Below are 21,483 nucleotides of genomic sequence, written 5' to 3'. Positions count from 1 at the left end.
GAACACAATGATCTCGGTCAAAGGCACAAAACTGAGGGACTGAAGATCTTTTCATTGTAGCAAACACAGGGAGGGGTCTAGACATGGACAGGCGGTGAACATAAACAAGGCCTCAGAGAAAACAGGGAAGAGTTCCCTGAAGTGGGACACAGGGTGGTCGGTCCCTCGCTCATCGGACTTCTGTTCGCTGAGCACTGGGATACGAGTGAGAGGGAGCATGAACACTCCCGGCTTGTTGACCAACTCTGGTGCTTGCTGAGCTTAGTGAGCGAGCCCTGCCTCAGACAAGCTCTTACGTGGAAATCCAATGTGTAAACAGATGAAGTGTTATTGCGCTCCTCTGGGTGAAATGCAAGGCTCGGAGGCAAGGCTGGGAGGCACCGCGGGTCTGCAGCCGCACGCCAGCCTCCCCTGCAGTCCACAGGAAGGCCCCAGATGACCCTCTTAGAGTGAGAAAACCTTGCTCACCCCATGATCCCCCAATGACTGAGCCGATCTGAGAGGTAAAAGAAAGGGGCCCTTCCTCTCACCACTCCATGCTTTACCCGGCCCAGAGACGCACACTCAGGTAGACAGCCTTCAGAAATACAAAAGGCTCATTCTTGGGTGAAGGACTGACAAGGGCTAAGGAAGTAACCAGAGGTAGAGTGAGTGACAGTGAATGTATCCCAAACAACCTCATATGGACAGACAGACATGTCATAGACTGAGGATCTCTTCATACTGGGGGTCGATGAGACCAGGATTGACTAAGTCCTCTTTTCTGCCCAGCTCCACTTAAAAAAAAAAAAAAAAAAGAAATTCTTCAACCCCGTTATCAGTTTCCTGGAAAATATACTGATTGCTAGATTCTTCTAAAAGGTACCTGCTGTCGAAACACTCCTTAGGCTCCCCCCAACCCCCATGACTTTGTTTACCTGGACAGAAGCCTGTTACCCACAGCACCCACCTCCAGGATGACTCTACCCTACCTTATGAAAAGTGCTGAAAGTCAGCTGTTATTCTGGAATTGGATGGTCATTTGGGTATCTTCTTTGTACTACTCATAGCACTTTCAGTTTAATCCTTAATAGGGATTAAGAGCTCAAAAAAGCCCAGGGCACATTTGATGACACCCACAGGGTGAGGATCCCATCAGCTCATCGTAAATGGATACAGCGTGTGCCCTGCTGTCTTTCTGTGAGAGGCTGACTGTGAAACAAGTTACCCGTGGAAGGCACAGCACCGGAGAGGGCTGCGCATCCTTCTCCAATAACCATAGGCAACAAATGATGTGACTGGAATTTTACATCCTTGGGAGCCCCAATTTCTCACTTCAATCTCTTATGCCTTCAGAGATGGGGCAGTGTTCAACCCAGAACAGGTGGTAAGCAAATTACTGGTAAATGGCTAGGGGTTAAACTGCAAGTAAAAAATAAAGCGGGGGAGGTGTGTGCCCTGGACAGTTTGCTCAGTGGTTAGAGTGTAGGCCCACAGACCAAAGTGCCTCGGGCTGGATTCCCAGTTAAGGGCTCAATCCCTGCCTTGGTTGGGATGTAAAGGGGAGGCAACCAATCCATGTGTCTCTCTCACATCTATGTTTCTCTCTCTTCCCCCCATGCACTTCCCTCCCCTCCATTCTCTTAAAAAAAATAAATGGAAAAAGTATCCTAGGGTGAGGATAAAAAAAATAAAAATAAAAAATAAAGGTGGGCAAGAAGAGACGGGAAGAGAGGAAAGGGGGGTAGGAAGGAGCAGAAGAGGAATAGGAGGAGGAGGAGAAAGTAGACCCGCCCTTGTTCTTGCAAGTTATTTCTTTTAGCGATATTATTTTTATAAAGGCCTTTGTTTTCCAGATAGCGCCTTCATATGAGTAGATCTTTTCATCATTACGTAGTCCTGTAAGGTAGGTTATTACAGATGAGCAAAATAAAGCCCAGGATGTTGAAATGACCTGCCCATCAACAAGCCACTAGTGAGAGGCAGAAACAGTTCTCATGCTACTGTTCTTCTTTCTACAAGTCCCAGGTGACATCTGCTTCTTCGCCTGTTCTTTTCTTCTAATGACACTAACACACACCCGTCTGCCCCGGCCCTGGTGAAAGTCCCTGGTTTCTTTCCTCCACCAGCCGGTGGTGTGGCTGGTGGCAGCAACGTCCCTTGGCACTTCATGCCGTGAAGGGAAGATCGATCACAGTGAAGGAAAACATCTGAAGTCCATTTCTCAGTCTCCAGTCTCAACCCTGCTCTCTCCCTCCAGATTTGCTGCAGAAGGAGGAAGACGGAGAGCACACCTATGCTCAACACACTCAAACTCACAGGCTCGTCTTGTGTATCCCTAGGAAATGCTCTCATGACATTTTCCCCAAACTGGCTTCCACTGGGTACATTAATGCCACCATGAGCTAGCTGCTCGTTTATTACTTAAGATCTCAATGGGGACATTTTCCATTGGTGTTCCATTGAGAAGTTGTGGTTACAGCCATGCTAAGAGGAATTAGGTGATGAAAAACAAAACAAAACAAAAAAACCTAAAATTATTCAAGGGATTTTTAAATATTAAATAACTAGAGGCCCGGTGCACGAAATTCGTGCACGGGGGTGTGTGTCCCTCAGCCCAGCCTGCACCCTCTCCAATCTGGGATCCCTCGAGGGATGTCTGACTGCCCGTTTAGGCCCGATCCCAGTAGGATCGGTCCTAAACGGGCAGTCAGACATCCTCTCACAATCCAGGACTGCTGGCTCCCAACTGCTCGCCTGCCTACCTTCCTGAATGCCCCTAACCGCTTCAGCCTGCCAGCCTGATCACCCCCTAACTGCTCCCCTGCCAGCCTGTTTGCCCCTAACTGCCCTCCCCTGCAGGCCTGGTCACCCCTAATTGCCCTCCCCTGCAGGCCTGGTCACCCCTAACTGCCCTCCCCTGCAGGCGTGGTCACCCCTAACTGCCCTCCCCTGCAGGCCTGGTCCCCCACAACTGCTCTCCCCTGCAGGCCTGGGTCCTCCCCAACTGCCCTTCCCTGCAGGCCCGGTCGCCTCCAACTTCCCTCCTTTGCCGGCCTGGTCACCCCTAACTGCCCTCCCCTGCAGGCTTGATCGCCCACAAATGCCCTCCCTTGCAGGCCTGGTCCCTCCCAACTGCCCTCCCCTGCTGGCCATCTTGTGGTGGCCATCTTGTGTCCATATGGGGGACAGGATCTTTGACCACATAGGGGCAGCCATCTTGTGTGTTGGAGTGATGATCAATTTGCATATTACTCTTTTATTAGATAGGATCCTCAGGAAGTGTTCACGGAAAGCATGTGAGCTTCCAGATTATATGAAACAAAAATAGGCAAATACATGTGCTTTGCCTCTGCCCTTGCGTATCGAGCCTTAAATAACTGTCATGTCAAATGAAAATGGAACAGTGGGTGGGAAAGGGGGTAGCTGCTGGGATAAATCTATTCTACTTCTTACCTATACTGAGTGTAGTTCTCTTCGATTCCGATAAGGAAAAGGAAGACCGGAGAGGATAATTAACTTGGCTCAGAGGCACAAGTGGCAGGGTTGGAGGGGGCTAAGTTTCTCCAGTTCCAGAACTATTCCAGCACCATTCCAGAATGGATGGTGCTCTATTACACCATCTGTGGTTCCTGCCATTTCTCATAATCCATCCAGTAGGACGAGCCCAAGAGGTCTAAGTGCATTGGAAACTATGAATCAAGACCTTAAAAATGGGCACATTAGCCATCTCCCCTGAATGCACAATCCGTATGCCCCAAAGGGCTCCCAAACTCTTCACGGGCACTGCTGTGTATGAAAGCTCACATGCACAGACAACCTCTGCCCGACACCCCACCGTCCCGGGAAGTGTAGTGCTCTCGGTCAAATCTGGCTTCGGGGGGCTGTTTCTTTTTAAAAAGAACTTACTACTGCCCCAGCCACTTCCTGGTCTTCCCTTTCTTCTAATACTTAAAAGACTTCAGGGTTTTCTGCGGCTTTGCAGCTAATCCATGAAGATGGTTCTGCCTTTCAGAACAAAGACAGCAGCAGCAGCACAGCAGGCGCTACCCGCCCAGCTGCGGGGGGGACGTGCTGTTTAGAAGAACAGGGTTCTCCGTGTACCACTCTGAACTACCATCCTGTGCAGCACCTCTGGCCTGAAGCTACCCCCCGAGGACAAGGTGAGGACAGGAAGTCGTGGGGACAGGAGTACCTTCTGTTCTCGGGCAGGCGATGAACTCCCTCATCCTGTCAGTGGAAAGAAAGCAGTGCCGACTGTGAAGATATGAACAGAAGTCCCGTCTAGCTCTCACGCTCTACGACTGACTCTGGGAAAAAGTCCTGCCACATCCTAACTCACCATAAAAAACAAAACCAGAGCATCAAACTACTAAGCCAGAAACTGAGCTTTTCAAGCAGGGAGACAGTTAAACTGCAGCCCCCAAACACTGATAGCTTTGCTAAAAGGGATACGCTAATTTCTTAAAAGCACTTCCACACATTTCGTTCCATGGGGAAAAAAGAGAGGCTCACACAAGCCTGCACTTGCTTAGGTGTGCACACACTCACGCCCCTTACCAAACGTCACCTCTCCTTTGCCAGCTTTGTCAAACAGCTGGAAGGCCACCATGAACAAAGCATCCGGGGCGCACAGGACAGATTCAAATGCTACAAATTCTTGAAAGGATATTAATCTGCAACATAAAACAAGCACAAAGCATAAAGTCAGTAGCCTGCAGAAAACAAAAGCATACGCAAATATGTACTAAGGGGAAAAAACACACAATTCAAAGCTAAAAACACTTAGCATTTCCTTTTACATACAGTGGCTGAAATGACAATGTACAGAATCTAAAAGGGGTGATAGGTTTGAGGATTCGATGACACATTATAGATGCATTATATGGTAATGTCAAATGTAACTTTTCCCCAACATATCACTTTTGTTTCAGGCATAGAGTTGGATTCCAGAATTAAAGCTTGGATACTTAAATGAAGATGTGATTGTACAACAGCAAATAGAGCAGCTTTGTCATTCATTAATAATTTCTTTATACACTATGGAAGAATGCTTCACAGAGATTCATTCATTATTGACGTCTACTGACCTGTGTGGATTAAATTAGGGATGATAGTGGCAAAGGGGGAAGAATACAGATAAGTCAAACATTAAATGTGACAGCAAGGAACCTGTAGTCTGGTTGAGGCAGATAAAATACTAATGTAGAAATAGTATGCAGAAAAGACAAATCGTAAGACAGAGAACAGCGTGAAAGCAGAATTCTGGTAAGAAATCAAAGAAGGCTTTGTTGCAGAAATGGAATGTGAGCTGCACCTGGAAAATGAGTGAAATTCAGGTATGCAGTCATGGGCCCAAAAGGGAGGGTATTTTTACCTGGCCAGTGTTGCTCAGTGGTTGAGCATTGACCTATGAACCAAGAGGTCACGGTTCAATTCTAGTCAGGGCACATGCCCAGGTTGTGGGCTTGATCCCCAGTGTGGGGTGTGCAGGAGGCAGCTGATCAATGATTCTCTCTCCATCACTGATGTTTCTCTCTCTCTCTCCCTTTCCTTTCCTCTCTGAAATCAATAAAAATATATTTTTTTAAAAAAAAGGTAGGTACTTTCAGCAGGGGGCATGCCTGCAGCAAGGCAGGTGCAAGAAAGCTGGGCATGTATGAGGAGAATGGTGAGAAATGGACTGGGTCTGTACGGTGGGGTGCATTAAAGAGAACACTGTAAAAGGAGACTAGAAGTATAAGACCAGAGATGGGCCTGAAGACAAGTACAGGAAGCAAAGAGTGATTGAAAGTTTCTGAGCAAGGTCATGACATGATCAAATTTATCTGACAGGAAGAGCATGACAGGCCAGAGATGCTTTGACTTTCAAGAGGTAAACAAAGCCACAAAATCTTTCCTAAAAATGTTCTTTGCCACTATTTTGTATTTTAAATATCCAACTATGTCAATGGGACAGTAAGAGAGTCCAAGTTTCTGGATGCTAATAGAGGGGAGAAGAAATCAGGAGCGTTCCCATGTTTCACAGAATACTTAATTACTTCTAAACATCTGATAGAGCATATTTTATAGAATGTCTTACAGAGCTACCTTACCTGTTCCCAGAAATGTCACCTGGTTATAACCACGGCACAAAGAAAGGAGAAACTAATGTTGTATTCCAATACACTATCTCTGTCATTCACCACCCAAAACCATCCTTACAAGCGCATGAGAACATTCAAGAACAGCATGTGTCACAGAAGAATACATGCCCAGAACGTTTTATCCTCTACTATGCAGTCCGTTCCACTGAGAATCTATGCTCAAGATCAGGGGTGGGGAGGGAGAGGGAGAGGAGCTAATTCCAGTCAAACCTTCCTGATTGGCCCAAAAGAGCTTATAACCTGTTGGGGAAGGAGAGGAAGTCATGTGCATATATACCCACCAGAATGCAAGAGCTGAGGGTCACAGTAAAAGAAGAAAAAAAAAAACACTGAAGGGCACAAAAGGAGATTTATTTTGCCTAGAATTGGGCAATGCTTCATAGAGGTCTGGCATTTAAAGAAGACATTTTAAAGTTGACAAGATCTTAGAGCTCATCTACTTCAACCTCCTCGTTTTACTTTTGAGAGAACTAGAACTTAATGACTAGTATAAAGTGAACAATTGGCTTCTGGCATGTGGGCCTAACAGCCACATGTCCTGGTTTCCATTTCACTGAGGGAGGATTCCAACTGGTATAGGAAGATGGAGAGAAGAGAGAAGGGTCCAGAGAGGCTGTGCCTCCCTGAGGTAGGAACAGAGCAAAGTTAGGACAAATGCTGTGTTTCGAGAAGGATGTCGGTCACAAGGAGTAAAGAAGTGGCTTGAGCTGTAATGGCAGCCACCTGTGAGGGACCTTCAAGGCCAATTTACAGAATCTTGACTTTTCTGCAGGCAGTGAGAAGTCACTGAAAGTTGTGGGGTTGATAAATCAGATTCCCATCTTTATTTTAGAAAAGGAACAGGTGTGGAAGACGAATTTAACGGAGGAAAACAAGAGTGGGGAGACAGCAGGACAGCGAGGGCTAGCGGGGTTCTCACCCAGGGCTAGAGTATCAGGACTGAAAAACGAGGAAGGGCTAGAGCACCACAGTGGAGGCAGGAATGGAGGAATGGCAACACCTGGTAGCGACTGGATGTCAGAGGCGGAAGACCAGGAAATAGGCCAAGTCACTCCACCACTTCTAACTTAGGTGACTAAGTGGGATAATGATACCACCAAAGATAAAGGGGGGAGTAAGGAACAGGTAGAGAGAAGGGAAATGAGAGAGTAAGACTAATTCTGACCAGGTTAAGTGTGAGGTACCAGTCGGACACTGAGGTATGGTACCCAGCAGGAAACCAAAAGGACCAGCGTGGAACTCAGGAGAGAGGCTGATACGAGTTGAACTGTGTTCCCCTGCGACCTCATGCTGAAGTCATAACCTCTAGTACCTCAGAATAGGAGCTTATTTAAAAACTAGAGTCCCGGTGCACAGATTCGTGCACAGGTGGGGTCACTCGGCCTGGCCTGCAGGGATCGGGCTGAAACCAGCTCTCCAACATCCCCCAAGGGGTCCCCGATTGCGAGAGGGTGGTTCTCGGGTGATGCACCCTGGAATCGGGCTCCCTCCTCTCTGGTTCCAGGTGCGTCACCCGAGAACCACAGCTCCCAAGTCACCGTAGCTTCGGCAGCTCTTGTGTTGAGCGTCTGCCCCCTGGTGGTCAGTGCACATCATAACTACTGGTTGGAGCATCTGCCCCCTGGTGGTCATTGTGCCTCATAGCTACCGGTCGAATGGTCGGATGGTCGCTTAGGCTTTTATAGATAGATAGATAGATAGATAGATAGATAGATAGATAGATAGATAGTGTTGTTGCAGATATAATTAGTTAAGATGAGCTCCTAGTGGAGTAGGGCGGGCACCTGATCCAATGTGACTACAGTCCTTATCAAAAGGGGAAATGTGGACACAGACATGTGCACCAGGTAAATGCCAGGTGAAGATGAAGGCAGAGGTCAGGGTGATGCTTCTATAAACCAAGAACACCGAAGACTGCCAGCAAACCATAGAAGCTGAAAGGGAGGCAGGGAGCAGGTTGTCCCTCTGAAGGAACCAACCTTGCCAACACCTTAATCTTAGCCTCCAGAGTGTGAGACAATACCTTTTTTTTTTAAGTCACTCAACTTGTGGTATTTTGTTACAGCAGCCCTAGCAAACTAATACAGGGACCAAGATCTGGGAGTCTTTAAATAAAGGCTACTTAAAACTGTGAATGAAACTGCCCAGAGCATTTCAATCAGAGATGCACGTTCAGACTACTGAGGAAGTACAGAGAAGAAATGTGTTTCTGATTGTCTGTTTCCTTCTCACCACCCCTCCTCACACCCCATGACCCCCGCTGAGCAGGCCCCAGCAACCACACAGCCAAATTGCTCACCAGGTTCACTTGCTGCCAAGTAAAAGGCAGAAAATAATCAGATTTGATCAATTTTTCCTGAACAGATAATAGGGTAGTTAAGAGTGAATCACACATACAGTGTGGTATCTAGAAAAGGCACACTTTCTTTTTTTTAAAAATGTATTTTTATTGATTTCAGAGAGGAAGGGAGGCGGGGGGGAGAGAGAGAGAAATCAATGATGAGAGAGAATCATTGATCAGCTGTCTTCTGCACACCCCCTAATGGAAATTGAGCCCACAACCCAGGCGTGTGTCCTGACCGGGAATCCAACTGTGACCACCTGGTTCATAAGATGGAGCTCAATCACTGAGCCACATCAGCCGGGCTAGAGAAGGGACATTTAAAAAAATTTAATGATCTGAATAAAGAAAAGCCTTAAATAAAACAAAAAAGAGCATCTTACCTCTCTCAAAATGGTACAAGAAATCTGAAGGCTATGGATGTGCGTGAACAAATCCTCTGGCAACGTCAAAGTGGTTTCATAACCACAACAGGCCAATGAATACTCTGGTATTTTAGGCATGTCACAGATACCAGAAAGGTATGTGATTTGGTAATCCTGTTAGATATAAGTACTCTACATCGATGTAGGAGGTACACAGATGAACCATGAAATCATAATGTCTTACTATTCATTAAGATTATTTTGGATTTTCAAGGTAATCTGACGAGAAGGCTACCAAAGTAATTATATAGTACTATATTCATTTATGGCATGGTATCTAAAAGCATTTATATATGTTTTCCATATAAACAGTACTTCAGTCTTGCTTTACAGATTTACTGGGTATTAGCATAAATTACAACAAAGAATACAAGCTTAATCAAGTTCAGACCTGGCTGCTGAGTTCACTTCGTTCCCTTCCCACCCTCCACTCCCTAAACTCCTTTGACAATGTTAGATGTCTTTTAAAATAAGTCACGCGGCTCTGATGAACTCTACCTACTCTCGAAGGAAAAGTATTTGACAGTAAAGCTTACCTGCAACAACTAATAATGAGACATGGGCCAGCTAACATGGAAGCAAACAAAGAAGTCACGCTTTCATGGACCTACACTGCTCAGAGATCAGGTTTCTAACTACTCGATTTTATGGTTCTGCTGCTACCAGAGATTTTTTTTAAGTCATGTTTGTTTTCCAAACTCGAGCTGTTTTTCTCCTCCTGAAAGCCATTTATAACAGCAGCAACCTAAGAACTCCTTTAACACGTTAAGCGCCCAGTCAGTCACCGGTGACTGACACTATACTTTCTGTCTGGAAGATAAAACAGGCTGGGCAGTTAACGTGTTAAAGTCCAGGTAAAGCAGGGAAAACACTACATACTACTATCAAATATTGAGCCAAAGAGGACAGGAATTAAAAGTGGATTCAACTAGGACAAGATTACATAAATATCATCTATATATATAAAAGCCTAAGTGACCATTACGACCGGTTGCTATGATGATGCACTGACCACCAGGGGGCAGACGCTCAATGCAGGAGCTGCCCCCTGGTGGTCAGTGCACTCCCACAGCCAACCCCCCGCAGCCGACCAACCTCCCACAACCTCTCCCGCCCCAGCTGGCCAACCTCCTGTGGTCCCTCCTTCTGGCTGGCCGGTCCTGATCCCCCCGATCAGTCCTGATCGCCATACAGGCCAAGGGACCCCACCCATGCACAAATTTGTGCACTAGGCCTCTAGTATACATAGAAAAATACTGGAGGGATACACACCAAAACGATCACAGTGCTTCTTTATAGTAGCACCACTTTTGGTCTCCTACCCACATCCCTTCTCTACTTTGTAAGGGATAGTTCTTAGCCTGGAAATACTTAAAATTCAATAAAGAATACAGACAGCAAACGTTTGATACTATGGAAAAGGTGGTAAGTAATATAAGAGAACTGGAGATAAATTACTCACTGAATTCTGAGGATGGAGGGATTACTATTGTATTGAGACAAAGGAGGAGATGGGGAAATTAGGACCAGATGAGATCAGAAGGAAGAAGTGACCAAGTGGACATGTAACAATTAGTCTTGCAGGAGACAAAAGAAGTCCCGATTGGCGGTGGGAGAAGAAGAGGCTACCAACTGCAATGGAGCTCTGGTGCTTACTCTATGTGCTGGGCAAGGGCCAGTGCTAGGAATACACAGATGGAAATGCAATCTCTGCTCCCCAAGAACTGGTGGTCCGGGGGGGATGGTGAACCAGGAACGGAGGAAGGAAGGCCGGAGGTGAAAACCCACATGACATGGCGGTTCGCTGGAGTGAGGGCAAGTGCATGCAATGCAAGGCATGGGGGTCATGCCCTGATGGTAGACAAGGGTCTGAAATGTTTAATGACATGACGAATTTGTGTTCCAGACTGTTTAATCCAGCAGAGGAGTGATAAGTGAACTGAAAGGATAAGAGCCCAGAGCTGGGGAGATGGGTTGGTTGAACCCAGGAAAGAGCCATGAAGGCCTGAAGGAGAAAGATGTGCTGCTATGACAAAGAGACAGGAGTCAACAGTGCTATGATCTCCAGAGGACAATGTGACAACACAACAAGACCTACAAATGCCCACACTCTTTGACACATCCCACTTCTAGGAACTTAACCTAAAAATAATTAATTAATGTGTGCAAACTTTTACCCACAGAGCATAATTGATAATCATGAAAAAGTGAAAACCACCTCAATATGCACCAGTATGTGACTGATTAAACACAGCAATACTATCCAACCACTGAAAATTGTTGTCACGTTGATCCTATTTTGTTAAAAATGGACCCAAGTAGTATTTTATACACTCACACAGCTTGAAGGATGCACACCAAAGTGTTGGCAGTGATTATCTCTCAGGAGTTAAATTATTAGAAATTTGTTTCCTTTCTTTTTGCTTGCCCATATTTACTAATCTTTTCAGTAATACACACAGTATACTATTTTTGCAATAAAAAAATACAAATGTATATAAGACAAAACAGCAAGGTCCAAGACTTGGGTAATGACAGAAGGGCTGAATAAGAAGAGAGGGGGAAGGGGACTAAAAAAAGAAACAAATGACTGAAACAATCCCACTACCTCTGGCTATCCCGGGGACAACCCCCAGGTCTCCCATTTCTCCTGCTGTTGCTTACTCTCGCTAGGCAGTGGCTCCTGCCCCATGTGGTCCCTTTCATCTCCAGCCTGGCTCCTCTCTCCAGGCCAACTCTGCGGCTATGAAGGTTTAAGCGACTGCACATAAGGATCTGATCTGTTCAGACTTCAGGAAGTTTGGTTGTAGACAACGCACCATATCAAAACCCAATTACCACTTTTCCTTACGGTTCCTAACCACAAGAGTGCTTCGCAAGAATAACTTCTCCTTACAACACTCTTCTGTGTGTTATAACAGAAGCCAAACAATTGTCCAGGATTAATGGCAGAGATAAAAGTAAAATCCAACTCCAAAAACAGGGCTCCAACCACCAGACCACCCAGGTTCCATGAATGTCAGGGTTGGGGGGGCGGGGAAGCACACAAAAAAACAGAACCGGGCTTTCCTATGATCACGTTTATCCAAAGAGCTTTGGCCTCCATTATTTGAACATCTCTATTAGCTTTGGGTGTTTTCCAGTTCTTTTATCTCCCTCCCAAAAGCCTTGCAAATATACACTGTTCAGGCCACCAAGCACATACGTACCCTATACCTACATATGCCAGGAAATACCCCAGACAGTAAGGATACCATGAAAATGAGTAAGATTGACAGAATCTGTGTCCCCAAGGAATTACAGTCTAGTGGGGAAGGTAAGCAATGAGGACAAACGTACAAATAAAAAGATAAGATGATTCCAAAATCAGGTAATTGTTGTAGAAGATGTGGAATGCATTAAACCAGTGTTCCTCAGTCCCAGAGGGCCTATTCCATTGAACTGGTCTGAGGACTAGAGCCACCATTTGTTTTTTTAAACTTCTCAAGTGATTCTACCATGCAGCCAAGCTTGAGAATGATGGGGATGGCAGAGAGGGAGCCGCTTGCCTAAGGTGGTCAGAAAATGCCTCTAGGGCGGAGGCATTAAGATCCGAATGGTGAAAAGAAGGAAGCACTGGAAGATCAGGAGGAAGGGTGTTTGGGGCAGAAGAAACAGTTCAAGAGCTCGCCCTGAGACAGGCCAAGCTCCACGGGACTAGCTCCACGGGCCAGGAGACACCTGAGTGGCTGGAGACTAGAGGAGAAGGGAAGTGAACAGGGACATGGGATGAAGGAGTGTGCAGGGTACACAAGGCCCTTGGATTTTATGCCAAGGGAACATGGGAAATAGCCACCGTTGGAGGGTTTTATGCAGGGGAGTGATGTGACCTCATGAAATGACTACTCAGGAGCCTGCGGAACACGGACTACAGGGCCAAGCGGTGAGTCCACAGTCAGGAAGTGGCTGCCGTAGCCCTGGCTCCTGTGCCCTGAAAGGTTGCTGGTTTGATTTCCAAACCGGTCAGGGCACATGCCCGGGGACTTTGGGCTCGATCCCCAGTAGGAGGTGTGCAAGAGCAGCTGATCGATGTTTCTCACATTGATGTTTCTCTCCCCTTGCCTCTCTCACCCAAATAAAAAATATATATAGTATTTAAAAGAAAAGAAAGTGGCTGCAGTAGGCTGGACTGGAGTTGTAGCAGGAGCAACATAAATGAGAATGGTCAAATCCAGGATACGTTTTCTAGACAGAGCTGGGGGGGGGGGGAGGGGGATGGGCTTGTCCTGGAAGTTTTTAAAGCCCAGGGGCAGGAAATTCAGGTGCCAGCTGGAAACCCTGGGTGGCCGATGGCTGCAGGGGCCAGGGCAGCCAGAATCACAGACAGACTCAAAGGCCCCGAGGTTCCTGAAGCTATGAACACTACTATTCAAGCAGATGGTGACGGAGCTCATAAATAAAGATTTTATGTCATATGCCTGTTGATGGTCAGTGAGCAAACAATCTCAGCTTCACAGCCCCAATATGTAAATTTCTTAACAGTGACAATGCATTATCACCAATTTTATATTATAGAAACCATCAGTAGTAAGGGGAAAGAGACCTGAGTTCTAGTGTTCCCTTTGCCTGACTGATCTTGCCAGGCAAGTTGGAGGAGGCCTTCTTTCCTGATCTATGAAAGGTGCTGTCTCGCCCTAACCGGTTTGGCTCAGTGGATAGAGCGTCGGCCTGCGGACTGAAGGGTCCCAGGTTCGATTCCAGTCAAGGGCATGTACCTTGGTTGCGGGCACATCCCCAGTGGGGAGTGTGCAGGAGGCAGCTGATCAATGTTTCTCTCTCATCGATGTTTCTAACTCTCTATCCCTCTCTCTTACTCTCTCTAAAAAAATCAATAAGATATATTAAAAAAAAAAAAAGGTGCTGTCTCCCATGCCTTTCACTCTACAATCCCATTCTCCTCCACTTTCAGTTACAGGGAGCCTCCCGTGCCACTCTGGCTCTGGCATGGCCTTGGCATTCCCGGGAGTGCATCTGTTCCGAGGCCAGCTGGGCTCCAGCTCGACCGCTCACTCGGGTTCAAATCTCACTGCGGCGTTTGCCAAGGGCCTATTTAAATTCATTGGCTCCAATGAAATCTGGCAGATTGAATAGCGTTCAAACAAGTAGGTTACTACTGCCTGGCTTTAAGAACCTATTAAAGATTTTATTAGAGACTTTACTGTACTGTTATCATGAATTTAGCCTATAAATACAGCCTCTGCACATATCACTGCCTCCATATTGCCAAAAAAAAAAAGATAAATATATAGGCTCTCGTACTTGTGAGCTTAATGCAGTAAGTGATACACCCACACTTCCAGATGTACCTGTTTGTCCGCTGCCTTGTATTTCACTCCATATAGCATTTGAGCTGCCCAAGGCTGACTGTGCCAACGGGTGGGATTTATGGAGGGCGTTCTTGTACCGCCTGCATTTTCTCCCTTACCGGAGGGATCGCACATCTTTACCAGGTGAGTTCCATCCCTTCTACTTCACTGTTGCTAACAGTTCATTCAATTACACCCTAGAACACGTCTTTCCCCATACACATCTTCTATTCCCCAATCCTCCTTCCCCTCTCCGTTAAATAATGCTGCCAGGCAACCTCAGGAGAATGCATTCCCTTGTCCTGCCACACACCTCACAATAACCCATCTTTTGACCTTTGAGTCATAAAGACACTCTAATCGTGGCCGATCCCCACAAGAGTGATACTGCATCAAGGAGAAGAATCACCAAGCTTTTTAAAACTAGAGACAAACCATACTCTTTTATCTCCATAAGACTCTAGATAAATACCCTATTTCTTAAATACTAATAGACATCCTTTTTTAAAATCCTCATCCGAGGATATGTTTACTGATTTTAGAGAGAGAAGAAGGGAGGGAGAGAGGGGGAAAGAGAGAGAGAGAAACATCGATAGGTATGCACCCCAACTGGGGGTTGAAACTGCAACCTAGGTATGTGCCCTTGACCAGGAATCAAACCCGCAACCTTTTTGGTGTCTGGGACAATTCTCCAACCAACTGAGCCACCAGGTCTGGACCACGAAGAGACATTATTTAAAAACTAAAAAACTATCTCATCATATTATATTATTTCTATTTTATAAAATTACCAATATTGAGAGCAGAATTTAAGGTGCATCAAAAATATTCTGTATTTTACTTACATCATGGGTTAAACAGTATTTTGAGATCTATCCACAGACTTGGTGTATTTTTAAAGGAAAAATGTGCTAAGTTAAAACACACTCACACACACACACACACACACACACACGTCATTTTTAATTGGGGACTGCCTTTAAAGGGGGAAAGAAAGACCATTGGCATAAAAAGAGGGAAAGTAGTTGTAAACCATATTGGAAAATCAATTAGGCAAGCAAAGTAGATTTTTTTTTAAAATCTAGGTTTTCTACATCTTCCCAATTCTTTTAATTAAGGCTAGATGAGGAGGCTTCGACTTTATTGAAATGGCAAATGAAGAACAATAACGGGGAGATAAACCACAGATAAGAAATCAGTAGTAACTGAAAGCCAGCAGGCATACAAATTAAATTTATTAACTGGCATTTTTTAAGTGACCACTGTGTACTGGCAAACACTGCAAAGAGTAGCAGGTTAGTTGTTCAATGGCCACTGGGTAACCAGTTGCTTCAAACGCTACCTGTAGAGCAGGCACTGCCAACCCCTTTGTTTATCTGACTTCAGTCTCCAGTTCGCTTGTTCCCTTGGTTTAGAGCTGAAAAGCACAAAAAGTACCCTCCTCTCAAGAGACCCCGGGTGCCTAAGGCACAGAGGACAGCCCGAGGGACAGAACTTTCTCATGCATACTTTTATGTCCATATTACCTATGCGTGTTCTTTGCTCAAATAACACGTTAAAAGAAAAAAGGAAAAAAAGGATTGGGTTAAATGATTTTTTTTTTTTTAATTGGAACAAGATGCGTTTCTCAAAGTGTTTTTCTTAATCTCTTAAGCAAGGAAATGATGAGGAAAACAAGATGTGAAAACAAAAGGCACCTAAGCATGGACACAAAAGTGAGGAGCAAAAGTGCCACTTTCAGTTTTTAAAAACTACGTGACATCAGTTTTACTGATTCCTCTTTGAGAGACATTATCAATGACTCAGGAACATTTTAACATGTTCTTCCGTTCAGTTACAAATCCTACGTTTTGGACCCACACAGAAACCTTTTTTGATGTAACTGTAACATAAGCTACTGGCAAAGCAAACATTAAGTGACTGAAGCAGCTTTTATCATGTTTTTAAAAATAAAATTATTCATGGTGTGGGCAAGAAGAAACAGAATACACAGGCTTGAGCCAGAATATCACACGTGCACACAACAGCCAACATTAATATCTGCTGCGCCAGCTGAATTCAAATTAACCCAATTTTACATGTTAATTAAACCAGCTATTTTCTTCTTATTGTATTTTTCCTTCTTAAATAGTAGAGTCTACAAGTGATTCCCAACAGACTTGTTCCAACAACAATGACATATTCATTTACTTCTATTATGACCATACAATACAGTAACTGAGCAGTAATTTTTCACAGTCAATTACGTGTGTGGTTCTTTATGCTTAAAGATGCTGAAATAATGTGTACTACAGAGCCATATGCCCGAATCTCCAAGTCTGCCTGCCGCAGTTGCCGGGGTAACACATTTTCTCTCCGGTTTAGCATAACCCTTCATTGAATATCATTAGCTGTCATTAAATAGCAAACATTAACATGAACTTCAATACACTACTTAGATAGAGTCATTTTACCCATATAAACAAGTGCTCCATCATTTATAAGAAGCTTAAAATTGATTATGCTTTTCTGTATTTAAGACCATGAAAAAGAAAAGAGGGAAAAAAAGTGCCCACGTGTTGATTCCAAATTCAATTTGCAGAAATTTCTGTTACCAAAAGAGAACTCAGACCTAGTTTCAGGGGTAACAATTCTCATCAGCAGGGTCATAATAGTCAAGGGAAGCATAGGAAGATCGGGTTTAAAAATTTATCCGAAGTTGTAAAATATTTCCATCAATTTCATCTCAACCAAAGACTGTTACACCCTCCTTTCTGAGGGTCGGGGGAGGCACTTGAGTTCAGTAACAATAAATTTGTTGAATAAGGCATTTAAAAACCAAAGCACTTAGTGATAAATAGAAGGCACAGGATACACTGTGCATTACTTAAAGTATCTTAAATACTAAAAATGCAATGGAGTGTCCTCTAGTTTAGATATGGTGATACATGGTTTACACAGGCTGTTCTGGAGCAATGCCAACGTTAGGAGTAGCAGCCATTCCCAATAATTTCCATCAGCCCCTCATCCCATGCCACCCCGAACAAGCATCTGTGTCTAGGAAAAACCATGTGCTTGCTTTACAAACAGCCTCAGCCCTAAGAGCTCTCCCTTCCCAAACGACATTACCACTTTTAAACCCTGAAATCATAATTTTCCTGAGACACATCATTATTCCATGTAAAGCTAAACGCTCGGCCTCTAAGCAACTGCAACTTGTGCTCTATCATCTGCATTACAAAGGGCCTCCAACTTTTCCTTGTTAAAGGACACACACAAAAACAAAAGGAATCATCAAAAGGCAAAGCTACCTCCAATACATTTTCTCACCTTTCCCTCTACAGGAGAAAGGCAGGCTCCAAAATCCTAGAAGTGGGGGCGGAAGAACTGGTTAAGGTTCAGGAGGCAGCCCCCAAACTGTCCACAGTCAACTTAAGAATAACTAAAAGAGAAATCTCTGCCAGAACCAATGAGTTCTTGGTAATGGGGATTGAGATCCCAGATACTACAATTATGGCGATGAACTGGGATCTTTTTCTTCTTCCAACATCTGTTTCCTAATCCCAAGTAAGGAAGAAATGGCCACAGGAAAGGGAGTGACTTAGCCTTGGCTAGTGGTATGTTCTTACCTCCCACTGATCCACAATTATTCACGCAGCTGTTTGCAAAGGTGAATGGAACCTCAATCACCATGTTCAGTGCAGGGGTGGAGATGTGGTTAGCAAAGAAAAAAGTTATGTGATAGTAAATGTATATTCCGTTTTGGTTTCAGCACTCTGCTTTGAAATGCGGTTAATCATGAGGAACAAATTGATACCAAGAATAAATTTTAGGTAAAATATTTTCAAGATATAATGGAATTAGTATAGATTCAGTTACTTCTCTGAAGCCTCCATGACAATTCCTGTTCTGAATGATGATTATCTAAGACGCTGAAGGATTTCAAGTAAAACTTTAAACTTAAAACTAAATTGTATAAACTATCATTACTGGGAAAAGTAGCCTCGTAACTCAAGAAACATTATTAATGAGAACTGAAATAAACAGTGATTTCTGCTTACAATATTCTGAGTAAGTCATCTTTCTGGCTTTTACCCCAAATTCAAAATAAACAGAATGCTATTTCCATCCCTATCCCCAATACAGATTAATTAAAAGTTAACTATATGAGCATAATTTGCTTGTCTAAGCACTTGCCAAGATCTAGTAAAGAAAAAAAAACACATAAATTTTTCATATTCAACTATGTTTCACAATACTAATGATCATGAACAATGAGTTCACCTATTAACACAGGCCACCCATGAATGTAGATTCCCGAAGCTTACAGTCAAGCTTGTGTGAGAAGGTCCAGGGGGAGACGACAATCAAACATTAAGGTCTTTTGTGAAAATAACGAAAAGTATTTATTATAACTGTCTGAGCCTGGTCTGCCTAGGTAAATTTTATTTTACTGCCTGGAAGTACCTATATAAATGCTGAAAAACAGGTAAGGCAAGAAAAACTTTCTGTCCCAATTGATCCAACGTGGTTTCCGATTCTATTCCACACAATCTCTGCACCCATTAGCAAGCACTGTTTCTAAGGGTCTCATACAACACCAAGCTTTTTTTAAAGCAGGCAATTACAACACAGAACAGCAATAGTAAAGAACAATCAAAGTTAGAAAGTGGTGGGAGTTACTTTATATTTTTGCAAAAGCAAATTAAGCTACAAGACTTGCGAGGCTCTCTGGATTTTTCTAGGTACAATTATTGCTCATTGTGAAAAAGCAACATCAGAGTTTAATGCTTTTTCCTTCAGGAGGTGGGTGACTGTTTCACTTCCTGACTTGCAAAAAAAGAGAGCACTGATCAGAAAACCATAAAGCGATGGGAAGAGGGTTTCAGTATGAATCCCATGGCCAGCCAATTCTCAGGGGCTTTCAAGGGGAGTCTTCCCCAAATGGAAATGCAACTCCTTTAGTGAGTGTTAAACATTATATTATATTCTAAAGGAATAACTGGAAGGATAAGGTGAACTAAAATTTCATGAAAGAGAAGAGACAGGGATGCATTTACATAATTCCGCAGCAGAAGGCTGTAACTCCCCAGACCACAAGCCTCAGCAAACACCTTGGCCTTCCCAGGGGGCTGAAGGGGAAGGGCAGGCGTCTCAAACAAGATCAAGAACCTAATCCTATGGGTGGTTTCTTGGTACAAAGAATGGATTTTATAAAAACGTGAATGACCCTAGACTATGTGGTACCAGCCTATTGGGTGAGGATAAAAGTGAAGACAGGAGAAGAAAAAAAGATTTGCTAAAAGTTGCAGCACCTGTTCCAGAGACAGACTGTAAAATGTTAGTGTTCCTGGGGGTGGCGGGGGGAATGACTACCAGGGACTTGAACAGGCTGAATTTCAATGTGGAACAGAAAGACAGCCTGAGAATCCCATCCCCTCATCCTCTTGATAACAATACCTCACACACTCATGGCACGTTATGCATGCATCCATTCAAATTCATTCAAAAGCACGGATGGGGTGCAGCTATGTGCCAGCCACACTGTTCGAGGACCTGCAGATTCAGCAGTGAACAAAAGAGGCACAATCCCTGCCTTCCCGAAGCTTCCAGTCAAGTGTGTGTGAGAAGGTCCAGGGGGAGACAACAATCCAACATGAAGGTCTTTGTTACAAGAGAATCACTATGAGAAACACTACAGTAAAAGGGTGAGTGCTGGGGTTCAACTTAAAACAGTGTGTTTAGGGAAAGCCTCCCTAAGGTGTCATCAGAACAGACCTTAAGGAGGTGACTATCTCAGGGGAAGAGAAGTGCAAAGGCCCTCAGAATGGGACTTACACCATCGACTCCTCTGGTTCTCAGGCTCTTGAATTCAGACTGAACTGTACCACTGACTTTCCTCCATAATCTCACGAGCCAATTTCTACACCTCTCCCTCCCTGTCCCCACCCTCTGTCACTATATTGAGATCCCTGACTAATACATATGCACATATGCAGATACATATACTCTCTCATAGGAAAATATAATATAATATAATATAATATAATATAATATAATATAATATAATCTATATATAAAAAAAGCCTAAGCGACTATCTGACCTTTTAGCCGTCCGACCGGTAGTTATAATGCGCACTGACCACCAGGGGGCAGACACTCAATGCAGGAGCTGCCGAGCTGCGGTTACTTGGCAGCTGCGGTACTTGGGTGACGCACCCAGAACCAGAGAGGAGGGAGCCCGATTCCAGGGTGAATCACCCGAGAACCTCCCTCTCGCAATCCAGGACCCCTCAGGGATGTTGGAGAGCCAATTTTGGCCCAATCCCTGCAGGCCAGGCCGAGGGACCCCACCAGCGCACCAGGCCTCTAGCATAATTTAGAAAGCTTGCATACCTGCCTTTGGGTATAAATAGGGAGAGGAAATATAAACATGAATATACATACATACCAATTTACTTATATTTGGGGAAGAAACATCCTATGAAAGGAAAAGCCAAAAACTAAAGTTAATGAGAGTAAACTCTAAGGGGGAGAGAGAAGACAGGGTGAGAGGGACAGGAATGTTAAATCAGACTTTTCTGAGGATACCTGCTTCTGTTATAGTTTTCACTTGCGAAGAATATGTTTTACATATTCAAAAATTAAATTAAGTCTAAAAGAAAAAAAACACCCTTAAAAACTGAAAACAAACTGAAATGAATGAACCTAACCATATAGCAAGTTGGTGGCAAAACCACATAGAGAAATGAATTATTTTAAACTAGAGGCCTGGTGCATGGATTCGTGCACCGGTGGGGTCCCTCAGCCTGGCTGCACCATCTCACAATCCAGGACCCCTCAGGGGATGTTGGATTGCTAGTTTTGGCTCGGTCCCCACAGGCCAGGCCAAGGGACCCCACCAGTGCACAAATCCATGCACCAAGCCTCTAGTATATGCATGTAAGATCTTTGGTTAATCTCTTCCCGCCCTCTTCCCTCCCCTCTTCCCTCTGAGATTCATCAGTCTGTTCCATGTTTCCATGCCTGTGCATTGAGCGTCTGCTCCCTGGTGGTCAGTGTGAGTCATTAGCTATTGGTTGAACGGTTAACAGTCGCTTAGGCTTTTATATATATAGATAACCTTAGAACACAGTCTTTTCACTGTACATATTTAGTGGGATACATTCTAAGCACAAATAGAGCTGAAAAGACATCTTAAACTTCATTCACTAATTGTTAGCAGCAATACTGGTGTTATTTTAAATATATCCTATATCTTGCATATA

At 44.3% G+C, this 21,483-nt stretch overlaps 1 protein-coding gene across 1 annotated transcript in view; it reads right to left on the bottom strand.

Annotated features, from left to right (window-relative positions):
- The window catches only part of SLC25A13 (solute carrier family 25 member 13), a 157,122-nt gene that overhangs the window by 91,513 nt on the left and 44,126 nt on the right, over positions 1-21,483 (bottom strand). Inside the window, exon 4 of the mRNA XM_008148832.3 lies at positions 4,540-4,655. Coding sequence (XP_008147054.1) covers positions 4,540-4,655 — 116 coding nt within the window. The remainder of the gene's footprint in view (positions 1-4,539; positions 4,656-21,483) is intronic.

Source organism: Eptesicus fuscus, chromosome 14, assembly GCF_027574615.1.
Source record: "Eptesicus fuscus isolate TK198812 chromosome 14, DD_ASM_mEF_20220401, whole genome shotgun sequence".
Lineage (NCBI taxonomy): Eukaryota > Metazoa > Chordata > Mammalia > Chiroptera > Vespertilionidae > Eptesicus > Eptesicus fuscus.
This window is presented reverse-complemented; position numbering and strand designations above follow the sequence as displayed.